This window comes from Electrona antarctica (genome assembly GCF_951216825.1).
Source record: "Electrona antarctica genome assembly, chromosome: 9".
Lineage (NCBI taxonomy): Eukaryota > Metazoa > Chordata > Actinopteri > Myctophiformes > Myctophidae > Electrona > Electrona antarctica.
Genome location: NC_136790.1, coordinates 17,250,293 through 17,271,458, shown reverse-complemented (window position 1 = coordinate 17,271,458; position 21,166 = coordinate 17,250,293). Strand labels below are relative to the sequence as shown.

At 42.4% G+C, this 21,166-nt stretch overlaps 2 protein-coding genes across 4 annotated transcripts in view; both read right to left on the bottom strand.

Annotated features, from left to right (window-relative positions):
• fam219aa (family with sequence similarity 219 member Aa) overlaps nt 1-10,594 on the bottom strand; it is a 31,456-nt gene extending 20,862 nt beyond the window's left edge. For all 3 annotated transcript variants that reach the window (XM_079510891.1, XM_079510892.1, XM_079510893.1), the window contains exon 1: nt 10,288-10,594. In XM_079510891.1, coding sequence (XP_079367017.1) covers nt 10,288-10,353 — 66 coding nt within the window. In that variant the 5' untranslated portion in view covers nt 10,354-10,594. The remainder of the gene's footprint in view (nt 1-10,287) is intronic.
• Nucleotides 10,595-11,874: 1,280 nt separating this feature from the next.
• The window catches only part of LOC306929861 (histone-lysine N-methyltransferase PRDM9-like), a gene marked incomplete at its 3' end in the record, with an annotated part of 14,424 nt that continues 5,132 nt past the window's right edge, over nt 11,875-21,166 (bottom strand). The window contains exons 6-10 of the mRNA XM_079510594.1: nt 18,335-18,478; nt 17,734-17,801; nt 17,070-17,260; nt 15,568-16,284; nt 11,875-12,038 (exon numbers count right to left, since the gene is read on the bottom strand). Coding sequence (XP_079366720.1) covers nt 11,875-12,038; nt 15,568-16,284; nt 17,070-17,260; nt 17,734-17,801; nt 18,335-18,478 — 1,284 coding nt within the window. The remainder of the gene's footprint in view (nt 12,039-15,567; nt 16,285-17,069; nt 17,261-17,733; nt 17,802-18,334; nt 18,479-21,166) is intronic.

The window sequence follows — 21,166 nt, the reverse complement described above, 5'->3', positions numbered from 1 at the left end:
AAAAATGCTTACCACTAGCTTTCTTCACAGATGTGTTCATAAATGTGTCTACTATAACATAAAAATGTGTTCCAACCCAACTCCCTTGGGAAACTTTGTGACAGCTGCTGAAAGTTGGGGTACCATTATCAACCAATATTAGGGAAAATTCCCACATTTTCATTATGCATGACCTCATCACATTTGTGATGACAGCTATGGACATGGATTGCAATGGATTCAGCATCATGAAAACCCCCTAGTTTGACACATCACATGCTACTTAAAGTATAATGAAATTTGGAAATCTTTGCCTTATATTGGTTGATAATGGTACCCCAACTTTCAGCAGCTGTCACAAAGTTTCCCAAGGGAGTTGGGTTGGAACAAATGTATATGTTATAGTAGACACATTTATGAACACATCTGTGAAGAAAGCTAGTGGTAAGCAATTTTTTGCCACACATTTCGCTAATTTTCCCTTATTAATAGTGCTCAGTGTGAATGGCCCTTTAGGCTGCTCAACAGTGCCACTTTAGGTCACCCAGCGGTATTGCAGCTGTTCGTACTCTAAACAGACAGACAGACAGACATGATACAGACAGACATACAGACATACACACACGGCCAGTCATTGGAGTGGTTAGGCACCACTCAAAACATGTACAGTGTACACATACTACATCCCCAACAGACACGTAATCGCCTCAAGCCAGTGAAGCCACGCGGGTCACACCACTGACCCAGTCTTATACGTTCCATCTTGCTCTGAAATCCACTAACAGTAACAGGATTCGTTAACCTGTGTGCTACAGCCTGACAGCCTCTGTGTGCTCAATAGGTCTGAGTGTTCCTCTGTTTGACTAACGTGTGTGTGCGCGCGCGTGTGCGTGTGCGTGTGCGTGTGTGTGTGTGTGTGCGTGCAGTGATGCTATGGGGAGGAGGCCCAGGCAGAACAGAAGGGGTTGCTGTTAGAGTAGAGACTTCCCAAAGAGAGAGGGGGGGGGGGGGGGGGGGGGTGATGGAGGGAGGGAGTGTGACGGCCTTGCCCCTCTGCCTCACTGTTTCTTTCATGTAGAACATGAGTTTAAACTTTTGACCTTTGTGTGTGGAGTCTGTGGACTCCCTTATTTTGCCATATGGATTCCCTGGTGCATGACAGGAGGGAGGATGGGAGAGAGAGAGAGAGGCAGGGCAAGATTATACCTAAAGTTCCAACGGTAAAAGTACTCATTAATGCAGAATGCCCCACTCCACAAGTTTTCAGAATGTATAAAAGTTAATCACAAATAATCAAAATCGTACAAATTTGAGTATTGAAATATTCAAGTAAAAAAAAGAAAATCTGAATTGTACTTAACCCATTTCGACCGAGACCGATTCTACAAAATGTCTTCTAAATCATGACATATCAGTAGTTCAGTACAAGCACAGTACTTGAGCACATGACATGATGTACTCGGTTACTTTCCGTCACTGCGAGAGGAGAGGGTTGAAACAGAGAGAAGCTGGCCTGTCTGCTGCAGCCAGCCCAGAGCTGAGGCTGTGCCAACGTGACAGAGGCCTGCATTATGTTCAGTGTACAGGCCTGACGTTGTTTGTGTGTGTGTGTGTGTGTGTGTGTGTGTGTGTGTGTGTGTGTGTGTGTGTGTGTGTGTGTGTGTGTGTGTGTGTGTTTCCATCGTGCATGCGTGGCGCATGGGGGAAGGCTGCCAGCGCCTCACCGTAACCTGCTGAATTCCTCATGGAACCACCTTATAGCACTTACAAAAAACAACAATACATCCATGATGCCACTAAGCCACTGTTGTGTTAAAGGGGCATTCCACTCATTTTCAACATTTTACTATGTCATTAATATACCTTAGAGCTGTCGTGTATAAATAATAAAAAAGTCCCCCTATTCTGTGTTTCCTAGAACTGGAGGTCTGAAAACACAGAATGGGGGGGGACTTTTTACCTCTAAGGTATATTAATGACATGGTAAAATGTTGAAAATTAGTGGTATTCCCCTTTAACTGTTCCACTGGAATCTACACATCTTCTTTCTAACTAATATATTATGCACTGCTATGACAAACTAGCCTCATATCACACAGCCAAATTAATCTGCCATTGCAACAAACAAAAAAAGCCCCAGTGATAATGTCTGGCAATGACGAACACCCTTTTGTATGATAAAGAATATATAGATATCTGGCCCTAACGTATGCCATGCCTTACGCCGGTATCTTGTGGACACGCAAACCACTATTGTCGCGGAGTGGATGATAGATAAGAGGAGCTACTGGACACACAAAACAACCCTCTGTATCAAATATACATGTATTCCAAGGCCTTGGAAATTGATAATGGATTGCGCAGTCTTTTCTTAAGGGCATGTGGCACGATGATTGGTTTCATTATTGTAACACCCAAACCACACCATATGCATAATGTAGCTGTAGCGGAGGTATTTTAGGGGTTTAGGCTGGTTTCTCAGTTGGCTGAAAAACTCATGTCCAAAATTGTTACTTTTCAGGATTTAAATGTAAAAGTAGCAAACGTAGCAGATCTGAAAGCTCGAACGGAGCTGCTACTTTTCATGCTTTTGTGTGATGCTGTAGTATGATAATTTACGCTAGTAGAGCAATAATTTGGGGAAAAACACTAAAAGTTAAAATGTGGAGATGTAGAGGCCCGACAGCAATGATATGCACTGCTATGACTAACACCAAACTACTGTATGATAAAATATAAATATACAATATGGTGTTACTGCCTCATTTCAGATGTAAGTAGTAAGTAGCCTTGCCGAGCCATGAGGCCCATAGGGCAGGAGCCTATCTCCTGTTTCTGTAGCGTGAGGCAGCTTGATGTACAAGTACACCCCCTGGACATGACGCTAGTATGTCGCAGGGACTTACCCCCAATCCAACCCTTGATGCTGAGTGTCAAGCAGGGAGGCACTGGGTCCCATTTTTTAGAGTCTTTGGTATGACCCGGCCGGGGATTGAACCCCGACCTCCCAGTCTCAGGGCGGACACTCTAACCACCAGGCCACTGAGCTGCTCATTTCAGATGTACTGTAGCTCTATTAATCAATACAAGTACTGTACTAGCAGGCTCCACGAAAGGAGCCCCCCCCCACACACACTTTTTCTGTAAATATTTCTATTATTGCTTTTTTAACTTGTTAATAAAAGTATTCAATCAATCAATCAATGAATAGCGCCTAAAACAAGTAAATGGCACTGGCCTATCTATTAATAAATATTCATGAATAAAAAGCTATGACGATAAGTACTAAACAACAACATTTCTGAAGATTATTCAGACATTATTCAAGCATCTCTACTAGGCCTATTTCTAACACGGTACAGTCTCATACTGTAGTCTAGTCCTCACAATGGAACACTAAAGAATTTTAGGCAAATTCCACGAGACCATTAGAGCTTATCCTATCTCACAGAGTCTAATGAAAGATTCATAAGTCTAGGAGGAGGAGGCGAAATATGAAGCTTATTTTGCACATCCATTTGCATGCTTAGTGTATAGATATATTGCACATGGACGACGGCAATTTAAAAAAGGTCAGAGCCATAGCATACTGCTGCAAAACAGTGTGCCAGAGCCATACGCATTTATAATCTAGCAAAAACATAGGGCTAAATTAAAATTAGAAACTCCCGTTCAGTTTGAGATATTGTCATTCCGAGCCAGGGCTCATATCTCTTAATTAATGACATTCTCAGCACAATGACGCTACCATAACAATTAATCACTTAGATTAAGAGAAAAATCTCTTCCCTATACTTCTCTCTAAGAACTAGTGATAACTGATAAACAAACAACTGCAACTGGCACAGGCCTTTTCTTTGCCAGATATGAGCCCTACACCGGATGAAATAAGGTTTATCTGGTGAGGACACATTATTCATTAGTCATTTATGACTTCTGCCAACAACAAATAAAGCATACTAGCAGGTGCTGGGAATGGAAGTTGAACCAATGAGATGACACTACATTGAAACTATAAACACTATAGGATGCCAGATCAATAATGACCTGGCAGCCATCATCTGTCTACTTACTACATAACATGCTATCGAAATTACATCTTTAGCGTTTACATAAGCCTGCAACGTCGTCGAGGCTAGGGAAAGACTTCACCTTAGGCCCTAAGGTGAAGTCTGAAGAGGTAACTATTGTATAGCCTTCCTTTGCCACCTCCAAAGTTCTCAAGAAACTTTGGTATGTGCAAAACTCTGCAGAACCTGATCCAGAGACCACATCACCCCAGTCCTCCATGACCTTCACTGGCTGGCTCCCAGTCGAACACAAAATAGATTTCAAAATACTGATCACCATCTACTACAGCTAAGGCCCTCTCTGACCTCCTCCAATGCCACGCCCGGGACGCCCCCCTCCCGCTCCCTCATGTCTCTCCCCTGTCAGCTGGGGTGACAGGGATTTCTCAGTTGCCGCCCCCCTCCCTTTGGAACTCACTCCCACCTCGCATCAAAACCACCCAAGCCTTGCCGTGTTCAAAGACTCCCTCAAAAGTAAAAACCCACCTTCAGAGTTGCTGTCCCCTGCCTAACTCAATTCAAATCTCCCTTCATGCCTAAAGAGACTTTGGGTACTAAGAAAAGCGCTATATATAAGTTTGATGTATTATTATATTATAGTGTCTATTTTTGCTATTTGTCATACAACTACATATTATAGGGCTTTGTGATTAATATGCTCTACAAATGGGCTTCAGTACATTCCCTTCAAACAAGCAAGCTTTGTGATTTGTGTTTTCTCACACCCACATCCATTCCACATAGTTGTAATGAAAACATTCAGGATTATGCCATCATCAATAACCAAATTACCTGCCAATTAAACATGGGATAACACCAAAAAAAAGAAAAGGAAAAAAAAAAGGTGGCCAGCAGTGGCCCAAAAAGAAATCAGGTGACAGATGACTTTGTGCTTGAAATAGACCAGGCTGTGTCAGTCTAAAACTAAAATGTTGTTTTCAGTAGCTTTGCACCATAGCATTATGTAGTTTCCTCGACATGGTTTGGTGCAAACTGCAAAGCTATTTGACTTCTCTGTAAACAGAAACTAAACAAAGGAGTTAAGAACTAACCCATATTGACAAAGTAACTGATTCACATTTGTCTGTCTGTCTGTCTGTCTGTCTGTGACACACACACACACACACACACACACACACACACACACACACACACACACACACACACACACACACACACACACACACACACACACACACACACACACACACACACACACACACACACACACACACACACACACACACACACACACACAGGATTGTACGACCTACAGTTAAAGTTATAGGCTAAAGTCGCCTGCTATAGCGCCACCATGAGGCTGATTTGATTTGTTAGGTTCTTATTGGCCTACTGGGCGTGTGCATTCAATGTTTCACACCGATAGGTCCAGGGTGTTCGAGATTAGCTGTCCACAGAGTCAGTCATACCCGTATTATGCATACATGCAAACACAGACGGACACTCGGACAGCCTGTTCAGAACAGGAGACACATTGTTAAGAGTGGATCACACTGAAGCACAGAAACAACTAACAAGTGCTCCATACTTGCACTTTGACGTCTACAATGAGTCAAAGTCAAAGTCGTACGATTTGTCACACACGTTACCGCAGTGAAATTTGTTCTCCGCATTTGACCCATCTCTTGGAGCGGTGAGCCGCAGCCAAGGAGCGGTGAGCTGCAGCGTGCGCCGCGCTCGGGAATCATTTGATTAGTAGATTTGACCCCCCCAATCCAACCCTTTGATGCTGAGTGTCAAGCAGGGAGGCATTGGGTCCCATTTTTACAGTCTTTGGTATGACCCGGCCGGGGATCGAACCCTGACCTCCCAGTTTCAGGGCGGACACTCTAACCACAAGGCCACTGAGCTGGTGAGTGACATGCTGGTGCTTTGAAAGGTCGCTAAATGACTGATATGGCCTCTAGAACATCAGCCCAAGGACACACACGCACGTTCATATTACTATAGTTGTGAGGACATTTTTGCTATTACAAACCCTAACCATAAAGTCTAAGTACTATACTTGTGGGGATCGAACACACACACACACACACACACACACACACACACACACACACACACACACACACACACACACACACACACACACACACACACACACACACACACACACACACACACACACACACACACACACACACACACACACACACACACACACACACACACACACACACACACACACACACACGATTATATGATGTGACCCCTTGCATCGGTTTCATCAACCTGTTCTCCGGTTGGGGTATGTATGTATGTATGTGTGTGTGTCATATAATCAGGTGTGTGTGTGTGTGTGTGTGTGTGTGTGTGTGTGTGTGTGTGTGTGTGTGAGTTTCACAGTGCCTGGGAGGATGAGGATCTGCAAGGCTGCTGACACAGCACAGATGCCAGGGGATTGGTGGGATTATCTAACGCGACATCCTCCTGACCAATAGCGGCGCAGGTCGATGGATCAGGTGACCGCATCAGAGAAGCTGTGCCGCTATCCTTAAGATGACCAGCAGTAAAGCTAAATTATTATAGTCTCTCAAGTGTCGGCAGATCTCAGATATGTCATACCGACACCTGGGTCCATCGGTCAGCAAAGGCAAAATGATGAAAGGGCTTTTTCAAGGATATTACTTTTGCCTTTATAAGTCATTGCGGCTCAATTGCAGTTAGAAAAAAAGAAAAGAATGCAGTGAACATAAAAGCTATTAAAGGACCACTTCACCACTTTTCAACCTATCTTCATATAATAGGTCCTCACTAATAATCATGAAAAAAATGGCGCAATCTTTTTCTACTCGGTCTGTGTCTCATAGGAGGGCTGTGGGCAGTTCAGAAACCGTCTTCCAGTGACATCATCGATGGGGAATACAAGCTAATAGAAACTGCAGGCTTTCTAGTCCTGAAAAGTTGCAATGCGAAAATGGAAGCCATCATTCTCACGATAATGAAAATCTAAACATTTTTGTAAAAAAATATTGTTTAAAAAATAATCTGCCTAATGATGATGTCACTGGAAGACGGTTTCTAAACTGCCCACAGCCCTCCTATGAGACACACACTGAGTAGAAAAAAAACGTGCCATTTTATCATGACCTATTATATGAATATAGGTTGAAAAGTGGTGAAGTGGTCCTTTAAGTATCATAGGTTCCAGTAAAGTATACTATGTTGAACATCTTGAACAACTTAAAGCCTGAAAACTGGCGGTTAGTCATTTGGGAAGACATCTACATTACAAAATTATGTCATTGTTTCATCATACTTTCATTTTATTTGTTTGCCTACATCTCAAGGGTCCTTTTTCTTTCATATTAGACGTGGCGAGTCGAAATGTCCCACACAAAGCCCCTTCATCCCTGTGTGAAATTGATTTCGGAATTTGAGGCAGGTGCCAAGTTGATTCACGAGCTTCACGAATCACAATGAAGTTATTAGCATCAAAATACACAGCCATGCATCTCAGACCAGCTGTCAGTTTAACCAGCGTTCGCTTGTGGCATAAAAGAGAAGGCAAAATGAGAGAGGCGCACGTTGTTATTTTCGTCTCAGGGGAAGCTAATCGCATACAGTATACCCCAAACAGAAGAAGGCCCAATCTGCTTCAAGGGAGCTTTACGGTTGTCGCTGATCATTCACATTAGTTCCGAGTCTGAGTGGACTCTCGGCTGTAAAATGCAAAACGCCTTTACAGAACGCCGACTGATGAAACCTTAATGGGAATATTTTATTGTTGTTGCATAATAATGCGTCAGGCTTCCACTGCCGGTTGAAAGGGTTCTCGTCTGTGATCTCCACTCCAACCAGCCTGAAGGGCTGCTGGACTGTCATGGGCAACCATGGATGGACGAGGTGAATGATGGCAGAGTTCCGCTTTAGCCTGCCCATATACCGCTGACAGCCAACACTCTGAAAGGCACAGCTGTTTGAGGGCGCTTGGTTTTGAAGTGAGGAGAATCCGGCCCGCATGTCCAAATTAGTGTGACTGACCGTGACGGGTAATTTTGAGAAAGAAGCATTGATTATTTACGTCAATGTAAATGAGATAAAAGGCAATGAAGGCATGCATGCTCGCACTGGGTGGGTCACCTCGTTATGGGAAGCTGTGGGATTATGGATGGGCCGATAATTGTTATTATATGTCGTTTATCGCAATTAAAAATGCTTCACAATAATCGCAACGCAGAGATTTAAAGTTATTGTGAAATTCAGTTGGCGAACTGCATATCGGGTTTACTTTGGACCTGCCCCGAGTTGGAGCTGTACTTTTTTAGCTTTTCTTCTCTCTCTCTCTAGCCTACACAAAAATCGGTAAATCCGCCAAAAATAACCGATCTACAAGCTCACAAGGCCCGTCACAATTATTACATAATAATCTAATACATGGTCTAATCGCAAATATTTGAGATAATCGCAAAACATGTTTTGCATAACAGTCATAGTCGTCACAATCATTTCCATGTTGAAAAACGTTCATTATATTTTCAAATAGTGGAAATATCCGGTCTCCAAGCGCAGAATGTGTCACGATGTGACGTGTTTTGAGCTTGTAGATCGGCTATTTCCACTACTCATGTTTTTATGAGGTTTTTTGTCATATCTGCCCTTTGTTTATCTGCCTTTTGTTTACGAAGCCTTAAAAAAAACATTTATTCGACAGAAACCCAATTAATCGCAATCATTTGAATGGCAATAATTAATCATGCAGTGAAATGTCATAATCGTGACAGCAGCCCTAAAGCTCACAGCGAGCATTCTCCAGGACGCAGGAAGTAGCGAGGATGATAGCACCATCACAGCAGCGCTTCTCAAAGTTGGGGGTCCTTGAAGGGGTCCAAGGGGGTCCCCTAGCTAAATGAATTAATAGCGCCACAATCAGTTTATCCCTACATACAGTACATCAGCAATGTGAAAACATCACGCGTTGTGATCTTGTTGTAGATGTGCTATTGATGGTCAAACTAAATCTTGTGGAAAATGTGGTATATAGAGCGATTTAAAGGGGCATTCCACTCATTTTCAACATTTTACTATGTCATTAATGTACTTTAGAGCTGTTGTGTGGAAATAATAAAAAAGTTCCCCCATTCTGTGTTTCCTAGAACTAGAGGTCTGAAAAAAATCATTAACATGGTGAAACACATCTTGATGATGTCATCAAGATGTGTTTCACCATGTTAATGATTTTCTTCATAATTACAGTTCTAGGAAACACAGAATGGAGGGACTTTTTTATTATTTCCACACAACAGCTCTAAAGGTATATTAATGACATAGTAAAATGTTGAAAATGGGTGGTTTTCCCCTTTAAGCAAGGAAAACACGGGGTTACATGAAATGCATCATACTAGAAATAGTAATCTAGGATCAAACCAAGAACCATCAGTCTGACCTACAATAGTGCATGAAATCCTGATCTCTCTGGTAGGATTATAGATGTCAAAACAGGTGATCTGAGCTGTCAGACACTCAGACTGTAGTCTCTGACTCTCTGCAGTAGGATGGGAGGACAGACAGCATCCTATTGCTATAACTGGTGGCTACTGGCTAGTACAGAAGAATCCCAGTCCCAGGTTTACACGTCATGCATGCAAAGGAACCACGTCATAATTGGTTTAAAAAAACCACAAAGCACTAGTCTTGTCTGTGACGTGGAATAGAAATGTCAGCAGCAGCAGTAGTAGTGGTCCGTGTCGTACTTTACAACGGGATGATCCCGTAGTGTGTGCGTGTGTGTGTGTGTGTGTGTGTGTGTGTGTGTGTGTGTGTGTGTGTGTGTGTGCAGTGCAGGCCTGAATCGTGATGTTATTTCCCTGCTGCTATAATCTGGGGGATGAAAGTGAAAGCTTAGGCAGCTGTCAACCCATCCATGCACATTTATGTATCCGAGTCATCCATGCACATTAGCCTCAAATGTACGTGGACCTTTTGGCTGTGAATGGATGATATGGATTCACAACAACACATTTGAGGGTTGAGGCACTAGTAAACATAATTGGATTTAGTTGTGGAATCAGCTGTATACTGCTCTTTGCCTCTTACAACCACGTTGCTGATTTTATGATAGCACCGATTTCATTAAAAAAACATGCCATTTTCACACACAAGTCATGAATATGTTAGAGTGTGAGACAGCTAGAGAGAGAGAGAGAGAGAGAGAGAGAGAATATGAGTCGCATCACACAATAAATGTGTTTATTTTCGTGTGTCTTCCGTTTCTTACCAGAGGCTGTGTCTCTCCCTCTCCGTTGACTGGAGGTACTTGGAACCTGTCGATTTCTTCCATCATGTTTGGGTTTCAATGATGAACGAAGCGCCGCGGCTCCTCTATAGCTCTTATCGATGCGATGATGGCTGAGCTGCTGCTGTAGTGTCGACAACAACAACACCACGGAGGCTTCACTCTTTAATTATTGTCCCCGTTTGTATTTAGTCTTGGTCCTCGTCGGCTGCTGGATCCTCCGTTATTTAGCATTATTATAAACCCATGGTTTGTTTTCCTCCAGTCTACCAGGCAGCCTGTCAGAGGTGACTCGACAGCAAAACAGCAGCACCCGCCTTACTTCCGGGGTTCATTAGAATATTCATGAGGAGTCGGACCAATCACCGGCGAGATTGGCATTCTATGACATGGGTGGGGTGGGATGTAGCCTCGGGGTGGGATGGGATGGGATGGGGGGGGATGGGATGGGATGGGGGGTGCTGGTCTTGTGGGCGGTGGGGAATGGGATACAAAAATAAATTGTGTGTGTGTGTGTGTGTGTGTGTGTGTGTGTGTGTGTGTGTGTGTGTGTGTGTGTGTGTGTGTGTGTGTGTGTGTGTGTGTGTGTGTGTGTGTGTGTGTGTGTGTGTGTGTGTGTGTGTACAGTAAGTAAATTAAATGTTACGTTATTTCAGCATGCACCATTTACATTTAGTAATTTTATTTCTAAAAGCCTCAACCTACTTGGTTTCTACAGGATTCTTCTTCTTCTTCTTCTTCTTCTTCTTCTTCTTCTTTCGTCTTATGTACTTTATTTGCTTGCTTGTTTGTTCATTTATTTATTGCCTTCAGTCAGTGTCTTTTGAACCCATGTATCTTTGGATAAAACATGAACATCACATTTTAATGTATGTACCTTCATCTCTGCTATTTGAACAGACCAGGCCTTCATCATAGTATAGTATACTATTTGGCCTGTATAGGCAGTGTATACTAATAATATCTGCTTGGTATTGATTTGGACACACTGAGGTCGCACGATGCAACTTGGGAGCTATAAAATAAGATGATACATTATCCATTAAAATACTAATACCAGTGGTGGACAAAGTCCATCATTGCTGTCGGGCAGAAACCTCTTAACTCCATATTTTAACTTTTTGTGGGGTTTTTTCCATGTACACACCATGTACTTCCATGTAAACACCATGTACTTATTACTTGATCATACTACAGTGTCACACAAAAGCATCAAAAGACCTACTTGCTCCCGTGGGAGGGAATTCAGTTTCAGCCTCACCCAGCTTCTTCTTTCTTCTTTCGTGTGTCATCATCAGATGTCCCGCTCAGTAGCGTACAGCCACGCCCTCGTCTCAGGGCCCACATCGAAGAGGTTGGCCTCGGAGGGTGGTTTAGGCTATAGGGTACAGGCGGTGATTATGTGGTCAGCGGTTTGCTCCGGCTCCCCACACTCACATGCTGATCCGTCCGTCAGGCCCTACTTCCTCATGGATGGTTTGAAACGTCGGACCCCAGTAGCACTTCAGAATGCAGGGTCCATTGCCGGTGTGGCAGTTCCTCTCCTATAATGCCGCCTCCCGGGTCCTCCTAGATGTAACAGTGGATGCGTGTTGGCCTGGCTGACTCCCACTCCTGCTTCCAGGCTGCCGCCAGCCATGCCTCTGTAGACAGGTCCTCAGGGAGGGACCTGAGCAGCTCTTGTGCCACCGTGTTGTACGGGTGGCGGGACTTGAGTCTATTTAGAGGCAGCACTGTTGTGGTGGTGTTGTGCAGGATATATCACATTATGAGTCCACTATAGTTAGCTCAAACATCGTATTTGCAACAACCCCCATAACTATAAAGCCCTATAACCACACCGTTGACCCACGTTGACGGTTTTAGCGTTAACTCCTTGCAACCGTTTGGACCCAAGGAGTGGCATGGTGACCCTTTGGTGTGGTTAGGGCTTAAGAATGTACAACAAATGGAATCAAAATTTGGTTCCATTAACCATCTGTCCACTCTCAGAGTTACCGACCTAGTTATGGTCATTCGGGCATATCTCTTTATGTGTTTCTGGTAATTCTCATTTTGTATGTCTGTGGAAAAAATGTAATTTTGACAAAAATGTCCACCACAAGCCATGACGATTACCCCTGTTCTGCTATGGCCACCAAGTCAGCAAGAAACAATAACACGATTATGCAATTAGACTTTATAGTTTTGTTTGTTTTGTTCTGACAGGGTAATAAACTACAACACCAACAGTATACATTTGTGTACTGTCTTGACCTCAATGTGAGAAGACGTCCAGGACGTCCAGGACCCCCAAATCGACACTAAGTAGCACACGGACCCCCATTTGAAAAGATATGCCAGGGATCCCCATAAGAGAGGATTTTACGGCTCTAGCAGTGATTCTCAACCCGTTTAATTTCAAGGACCTGCAGTTTGACATGCATATTAGTCCCCATGCAATTAGTCCCCATTTAATGGCATTTCTATCTCTGAGACTCCAATGTATTTTGTAAAATCAATGTTAATGTAACTCTGAGAGTGTACAAAATGGAACCAAATGGACCCTAATGGGTCCATTTGGTTCCACAGACCCTGGACACCCATAATGGTCCATTTGGTTCCAATCTATCATTTAGCTGGGGACCCCCTGGAACTCCCCCAAGTACCCCTGGGGGTCCCCGGACCCCACTTTGGGAACCACTGTAAACTACTACAGTATGTGATTCACATGCAGCTAAAACATCTCCTTCCCAGTGCAAAGCCATGGTTTACAAGTGGTTTCCTACTTTCCTCTGTAAATGTTTAGCAGGCCCAGAACTACAGCCCCCTCTTGGTGCAGCGATGCTTATCTCTCAGTCTCTCCAGGTCAATAATAGTGTTTCTCCCTCTTTTGACCCCCTCCATATACCCTGGTAAAACCTCCATAAACCCTGGTAAAACCTCCATATACCCTGGTAAAACCTCCATATACCCTGGTAAAACCTCCATAAACCCTGTAAAACCTCCATATACCCTGGTAAAACCTCCATATACCCTGGTAAAACGCAGCCATGTCACATAGATCATCTTTGTTTTTTTGTCTTTGGTATGTGTGTTAATGCATATTGTCAAATCCTTTAATTGCTAATCTTTTTTATTGTGCTGTTTGACTTACTGGAAGAATAGTCACGGATGAGGCGGCCAGTTCAAATGGACCCTTACACTACAGGTCTGTAACTCACAGACCCCCTTTCCACCGGTTGGTTCCCAATGGGAACCGGTTCAGTTCTTTTGGTTCTTAGTCCATGAGCCAGGCTTCTTAGTCCATGGACTAGGAACCAAAAATAACTGAACCGGTTCCCATTGGGAACCAACCGGTGGAAAAGGGGCCTCAGAGTAACGAACAGGTACCGGTATACATGAAATGTAATAGTTTGAGAACCACTATAATACTATTCACAGTGCCGGCTCCAGGCACAAATCAGAAGGGGGGCATGCCTTTTCCCAACACCTGTATGTATAACAAATACTCGCCTAATAAACACAGTGATGCGTTGAAAAAAGTATAAGCTACACTATATGCAGCAGCAGCACCAACAACAAACACATACAATTGCATAATAATGTCTTCCGGACATATCACCTTGTATTTCTATTAACAATTTTATTCATTCGAAAATGTATATATTATATTCATTATAATAATCATGAAGAACATACTTGAAAAATAGCTTTCTGTCAATGTCGCTTCTGGAGTGAACTAACTCCACAACGTAACCACATGGACATGTCAGCAGCAGATGACAGTATGTGAGGCAGAATATCCAGGATAGAGCTCTCCATCCCATACAGGTCTAATGCTTGAAAACACCTTTATTGGCACAACACTGCCACCTGCTGTCTTTTACAATTAACCTAAAACACAATCTGATTCATGCATCAATGCATAGACAAATGGTAGAAAGTAAATAAGTACATTTACTCAAGTACTGTAATTAAGTACACTTTTAGGTATTTTATTTTATTTTAATACTGGAGTATTTCCAAATTTCAATCGGCTACCTTTACTTCTACACCACTACATCTCAGAGGAAAATGTACTTTTACTTCATGCACTGCAAAGTCTGCAATTATTTGAAAACAAGGCTGTAAACGTTTCAGAAAACTTTGTATTCATATTTGATGGTGTGGATGGTAAATATTCGGCTGGCCAGTGTTGGTGTCTGTCAGCACATGCAGCACACCAAACACATTTATGTGTTGTTCATTCATACAATACAAAAATATCTCCCTTTCTCTACTGTTCTCCCTCTCTCTGTCTCTCTGTCTCCGTCTCTCTCTCTCTCTCTCTCTCTCTCTCTCTCTCTCTCTCTCTCTCTCTCAGTAAGTAAGTCAACAGATCATAAACATAAAGAAAACTCTGAATATAACACATTAATGAACACCAAGTCAAAATGACACATGGTAACGATGGATTCAGTCACAATTCAAAATTCAGCATTTTCAATTTCAATCAAAATAAGATAATTATACATATATATATATATAACATATTCAATAACTGATTAATATACAACAGAACTATGTAAGAGTCATAGCCATAACTTCAAACAAAATTCTCACTATAGCATCAAAAAAGAAATAGAAAATGCATTCAATGTATTACATGTAAGGAACCAACAACGTTATAATGTGTTCATCAGTGTGACACAGCAGTGGTGCTGGAACAGCTGTACTAAATAATGAAAAGCACTATAACACTCACTAGCGGTGTTTTTTCAGGTGAACTGACTCACTGACTCAAATGATGGCATCCGAAACAAACCAAACAAAACAAAAAAGCATCACACTATGTTATGTCGCCATTTTAATATATAAAGTCATAGTCATAACTTCATAAAGTCTCACTACTATAGCATCGAAAGAGCAAGAGAAAACTCATACTCAGGTGAATAACTCACTGACTCTCTTCACACTGTTACAGTGGAACGCTTTAAGTGTGGTGACGCAGGTGACTCTTCAGACTACCTGAATGAGTGAAACTCTGACCACACTGCTTACAGTGGAATGGTTTCTCTCCAGTGTGGATGCGCAGGTGTGTCTGCAGATTACCTGACGTAGTGAAACTCTGACCACACTGCTGACAGTGGAATGGTTTCTCTCCAGTGTGGATGCGGAGGTGACTCTTCAGACTACCTGACTGAGTGAAACTCTGACCACACTGCTGACAGTGGAATGGTTTCTCTCCAGTGTGGATGAGGAGGTGTGTCTTCAGATGACTTGACTGAGTGAAACTCTGACCACACTGCTGACAGTGGAATGGTTTCTCTCCAGTGTGGATGAGGAGGTGCCTCTTCAGATGACCTGACTGAGTGAAACTCTGACCACACTGCTGACAGTGGAATGGTCTCTCTCCAGTGTGGATGATGCGGAGGTGTGTCTTCAGACTATTTGAATGAGTGAAACTCTGACCACACTGCTCACAGTGGAATGGTTTCTCTCCAGTGTGGATGCGCTGGTGTTCCTTCAGACTATATGAACGAGTGAAACTCTGACCACACTGCTCACAGTGGAATGGTTTCTCTCCTTTGTGTCCAGTGTCTCCTTGTTTCTGGTGGCTCACAGAGCTGCTGGTACTCTGCTGACTGGCTGCTGCTGCTGGGGGGGTCTGTCCGCTCCTCTGGTCACTCACAGAGCTGCTGGTGATTGGCTGACTGGCTGCTGCTGCTGGGGGGATCTGTCCACTCCTCTGGTCACTCTCAGAGCTGCTGGTGATTGGCTGACTGGCTGCTGCTGCTGGGGGGATCTGTCCACTCCTCTGGTCACTCACAGAGCTGCTGGTGATTGGCTGACTGGCTGCTGCTGCTGGGGGGATCTGTCCGCTCCTCAGCATCTGGAAGTAGACGTTGTTGTGGCTCCTCTTCATGTGCTTGTGGAGGAAGAGCTGAGAGGTGAAGGCGTACGGACACTCTGAGCAGCAGAAGATCTGAGTCTTGTGGGAAGACTGGGGACTCGGTCCTAAGAGAGAGAGAGAGAGAGAGAGAGAGAGAGAGAGAGAGAGAGAGGGGGAGTTCATCACTATAAGTCTTCATAAGTTAAGAATAAGTCATCACATCCTAAAACATACAGAGAGATCACAGATACATTCAACACTTACTTGCATAATGTAAGGGGGAAGGGTGGTCAATGGTTGTACAAATGGAAAGGAAAATTAAAACAAATTCTCTAGTCGATTAGTCAGCTGACTAGTCTGACCCATCAGTAATAGATGCATCAGTCGGTCGGTCGGTCGGTCGGTCGGACGGACGGACGGACGGACGGACGGACGGGTCCGGGACCGACTGATGAAGACAGTACTTCTGTGGATCTAGGGGTTCCTCAGAGGTACTGCAGGGGGGCCGCCAAATCTTTATGTGATAGGGCCTTTTTAACCACTTGAACCCTTTCATCCCTATCCTGGGGGGTAACATTAGCCAAAATAGCAGATCTACAAGCAGAGCTTAAGAGTGAACTTGTAGATTGCCAATTTTTGATAAAGAGATTTCTTGTACAGGGAAATACGGCTAGTTTACAAAGTATTGAGGGTTTAAGTGGTCAAATGTCTGAATCCAATATGTAGTGGGGGGTCCCTGCTTCATCTCTCTCTGGATCAGCTAAGGGGTCCTTGGCCTGATAAACGTTGAATCCAATATGTAGTGGGGGGTCCCTGCTTCATTAGTGGGGGGTCCCTGCTTCATCACTCTGGATCAGCTAAGAGGTCCTTGGCCTGATAAACGTTGAAGAGCCCTGATGTAGATAGTTACCTTTCTCAGTGCTCTTCTTGTCCCACATCTTATCAAAGATGATTCCCAGCTCCTTTCCATATTCATCTCCGTACCAGACCAGCAGTTCTTCTCCTTTCATCACAGGACGACAACAACGGTACGCAATCCCTTGTCGATACTGGAACGCTATCAGGTTCTGTTCTCCCTCGTTACGAGCACAGTTCACATACCTGGCGCGCACGCACGCACGCACGCACGCACGCACGCACGCACGCACGCACGCACGCACGCACGCACGCACGCACGCACACACACACACACACACACACACACACACACACACACACACTGAGATTTAAATGTATTTTATATTGGTAGTTTTTCTTCCAAAACTGAACATTTAGGTGATAAAAATAATTTCCCTGGACACAACAGCTTATTAGATATACTGGCATTGACGTTGTCGCTGTCCACATATATCCACTCCAACCACTTTCTTTCACAAAAACAAATTACACTGCTAGATCAAACTGGGGTCAAAGTAAGCTGTAATACTGTAAATATACTGTACGTATATTTGTATCTATAGGAAGTTATAGATCTATAGATAAAACTACATGTATATACAGTACAAGGTGAATACCTTACTGTGAAGAGAGAAAGTGTTTTATTTGAGTTTTATAACCATAGAAAGATGTCTCACCGCATCCAGTTGGACTTAGTCTCGTCTTTAGCATCAATGTAGATGTAGCGGTTTTTCTTCTTGCGAACCTAAAGAAAAATAAATACAGTATTTATCTACAGTATGTTTAAGTATATACTGATATCTCTGATGTCACTACATTATGAACCTCTATAGTGACATGAGGATATTATATGTAGGCTGTGGCATAAAACTATAATTGATTACCATAAACAACATACACTAAGCAGAGTGTCCTTCATTATAGATGTGACTAGATTAGTTCATATAACGACAGCAGTGGCTCAGGAGGTAGAGCGGCAGCAGAGTTGGTGTCCAAGTGTCCTTGAGCAACACACTGAACCTCTAACTGCTCCTGATGAGCAGCTTGGTGCCTTGCATGGTTTCCTCTGCCATCGGTGTGTGAATGTGTGTGAATGGGTGAATGTGAAGTACATTGTAAAGCACTTTGGAGAAGAATGCTGTATAAATGCAGTCGATTTAGCATTTAGTCCATTTACCATATCCCATTGAGTTTTTTCATACATGTACCTGAATGTTAAACATCGCACGCACGTATGCACGCACGCACACACACATGCCCACACATCCACACACTCACCACCCAGGAGTATCCACTCTTCTCAGCTTCCTCTTTGTCTGTCCTCACTCCTTCATATGGACCAAAGTGAGTCGCGAAAGGGAGTGGAACCTCTCCACAGTAAAACACCCCTTGACCTGCTTTTGGAATGCGTGACCGTTTAACCTGAAAACACACACACACGCACACGCACACATAGACACAGACAGACACGCGCACACGCAGACGCGCGCGCACACACACACACACACACACACACACACACACACACACACACACACACACACACACACACACACACACACACACACACAAGAAACTGATATCATTTGATGTGATGTCATATAAAGTTATATGTGGAAGTAAATAAGTGGATATAACATGTACAGGTGTGTATGTACTGTAGCTGTATATAACATGTACAGGTATGTATAGTACTGTAGCTGTATATAACATGTACAGGTATGTATAGTACTGTAGCTGTATATAACATGTACAGGTATGTATAGTACTGTAGCTGTATATAACATGTACAGGTGTGTATAGTACTGTAGCTGTATATAACATGTACAGGTATGTATAGTACTGTAGCTGTATATAACATGTACAGGTATGTATGTACTGTAACTGTATATAACATGTACAGGTGTGTATGTACTGTAGCTGTATATAACATGTACAGGTATGTATAGTACTGTAGCTGTATATAACATGTACAGGTATGTATGTACTGTAGCTGTATATAACATGTACAGGTATGTATAGTACTGTAGCTGTATATAACATGTACAGGTATGTATGTACTGTAGCTGTATATAACATGTACAGGTGTGTATGTACTGTAGCTGTATATAACATGTACAGGTATGTATGTACTGTAGCTGTATATAACATGTACAGGTATGTATGTACTGTAGCTGTATATAACATGTACAGGTGTGTATGTACTGTAGCTGTATATAACATGTACAGGTATGTATGTACTGTAGCTGTATATAACATGTACAGGTGTGTATGTACTGTAGCTGTATATAACATGTACAGGTATGTATGTACTGTAGCTGTATATAACATGTACAGGTATGTACTGTAGCTGTATATAACATGTACAGGTATGTACTGTAGCTGTATATAACATGTACAGGTGTGTATGTACTGTAGCTGTATATAACATGTACAGGTGTGTATGTACTGTAGCTGTATATAACATGTACAGGTGTGTATGTACTGTAGCTGTATATAACATGTACAGGTATGTATGTACTGTAGCTGTATATAACATGTACAGGTATGTATGTACTGTAGCTGTATATAACATGTACAGGTATGTATGTACTGTAGCTGTATATAACATGTACAGGTATGTATAGTACTGTAGCTGTATATAACATGTACAGGTATGTATGTACTGTAGCTGTATATAACATGTACAGGTATGTATGTACTGTAGCTGTATATAACATGTACAGGTATGTATGTACTGTAGCTGTATATGACATGTACAGGTATGTACTGTAGCTGTATATGACATGTACAGGTGTGTATGTACTGTAGCTGTATATAACATGTACAGGTGTGTATGTACTGTAGCTGTATATAACATGTACAGGTGTGTATGTACTGTAGCTGTATATAACATGTACAGGTATGTACTGTAGCTGTATATAACATGTACAGGTATGTACTGTAGCTGTATATGACATGTACAGGTGTGTATGTACTGTAGCTGTATATAACATGTACAGGTGTGTATGTACTGTAGCTGTATATAACATGTACAGGTGTGTATGTACTGTAGCTGTATATAACATGTACAGGTGTGTATGTACTGTAGCTGTATATAACATGTACAGGTGTGTATAGTACTGTAGCTGTATATAACATGTACAGGTGTGTATGTACTGTAGCTGTATATAACATGTACAGGTGTGTATGTACTGTAGCTGTATATAACATGTACAGGTGTGTATGTACTGTAGCTGTATATAACATGTACAGGTGTGTATGTACTGTAGCTGTATATAACATGTACAGGTGTGTACTGTAGCTGTATATAACATGTACAGGTGTGTATAGTACTGTAGCTGTATATAACATGTACAGGTGTGTATGTACTGTAGCTGTATATAACATGTACAGGTGTGTATGTACTGTAGCTGTATATAACATGTACAGGTGTGTATGTACTGTAGCTGTATATAACATGTACAGGTGTGTATAGTACTGTAGCTGTATATAACATGTACAGGTGTGTATGTACTGTAGCTGTATATAACATGTACAGGTGTGTATGTACTGTAGCTGTATATAACATGTACAGGTGTGTACTGTAGCTGTATATAACATGTACAGGTGTGTATGTACTGTAGCTGTATATAACATGTACAGGTGTGTATGTACTGTAGCTGTATATAACATGTACAGGTATGTACTGTAGCTGTATATAACATGTACAGGTGTGTACTGTAGCTGTATATAACATGTACAGGTGTGTACTGTAGCTGTATATAACATGTACAGGTATGTATGTACTGTAGCTGTATATAACATGTACAGGTATGTACTGTAGCTGTATATAACATGTACAGGTGTGTATAGTACTGTAGCTGTATATAACATGTACAGGTGTGTACTGTAGCTGTATATAACATGTACAGGTATGGATGTATTGTAGCTGTATATAACATGTACAGGTGTGTATGTACTGTAGCTGTATATAACATGTACAGGTGTGTATGTACTGTAGCTGTATATAACATGTACAGGTGTGTATGTACTGTAGCTGTATATAACATGTACAGGTGTGTATGTACTGTAGCTGTATATAACATGTACAGGTGTGTATAGTACTGT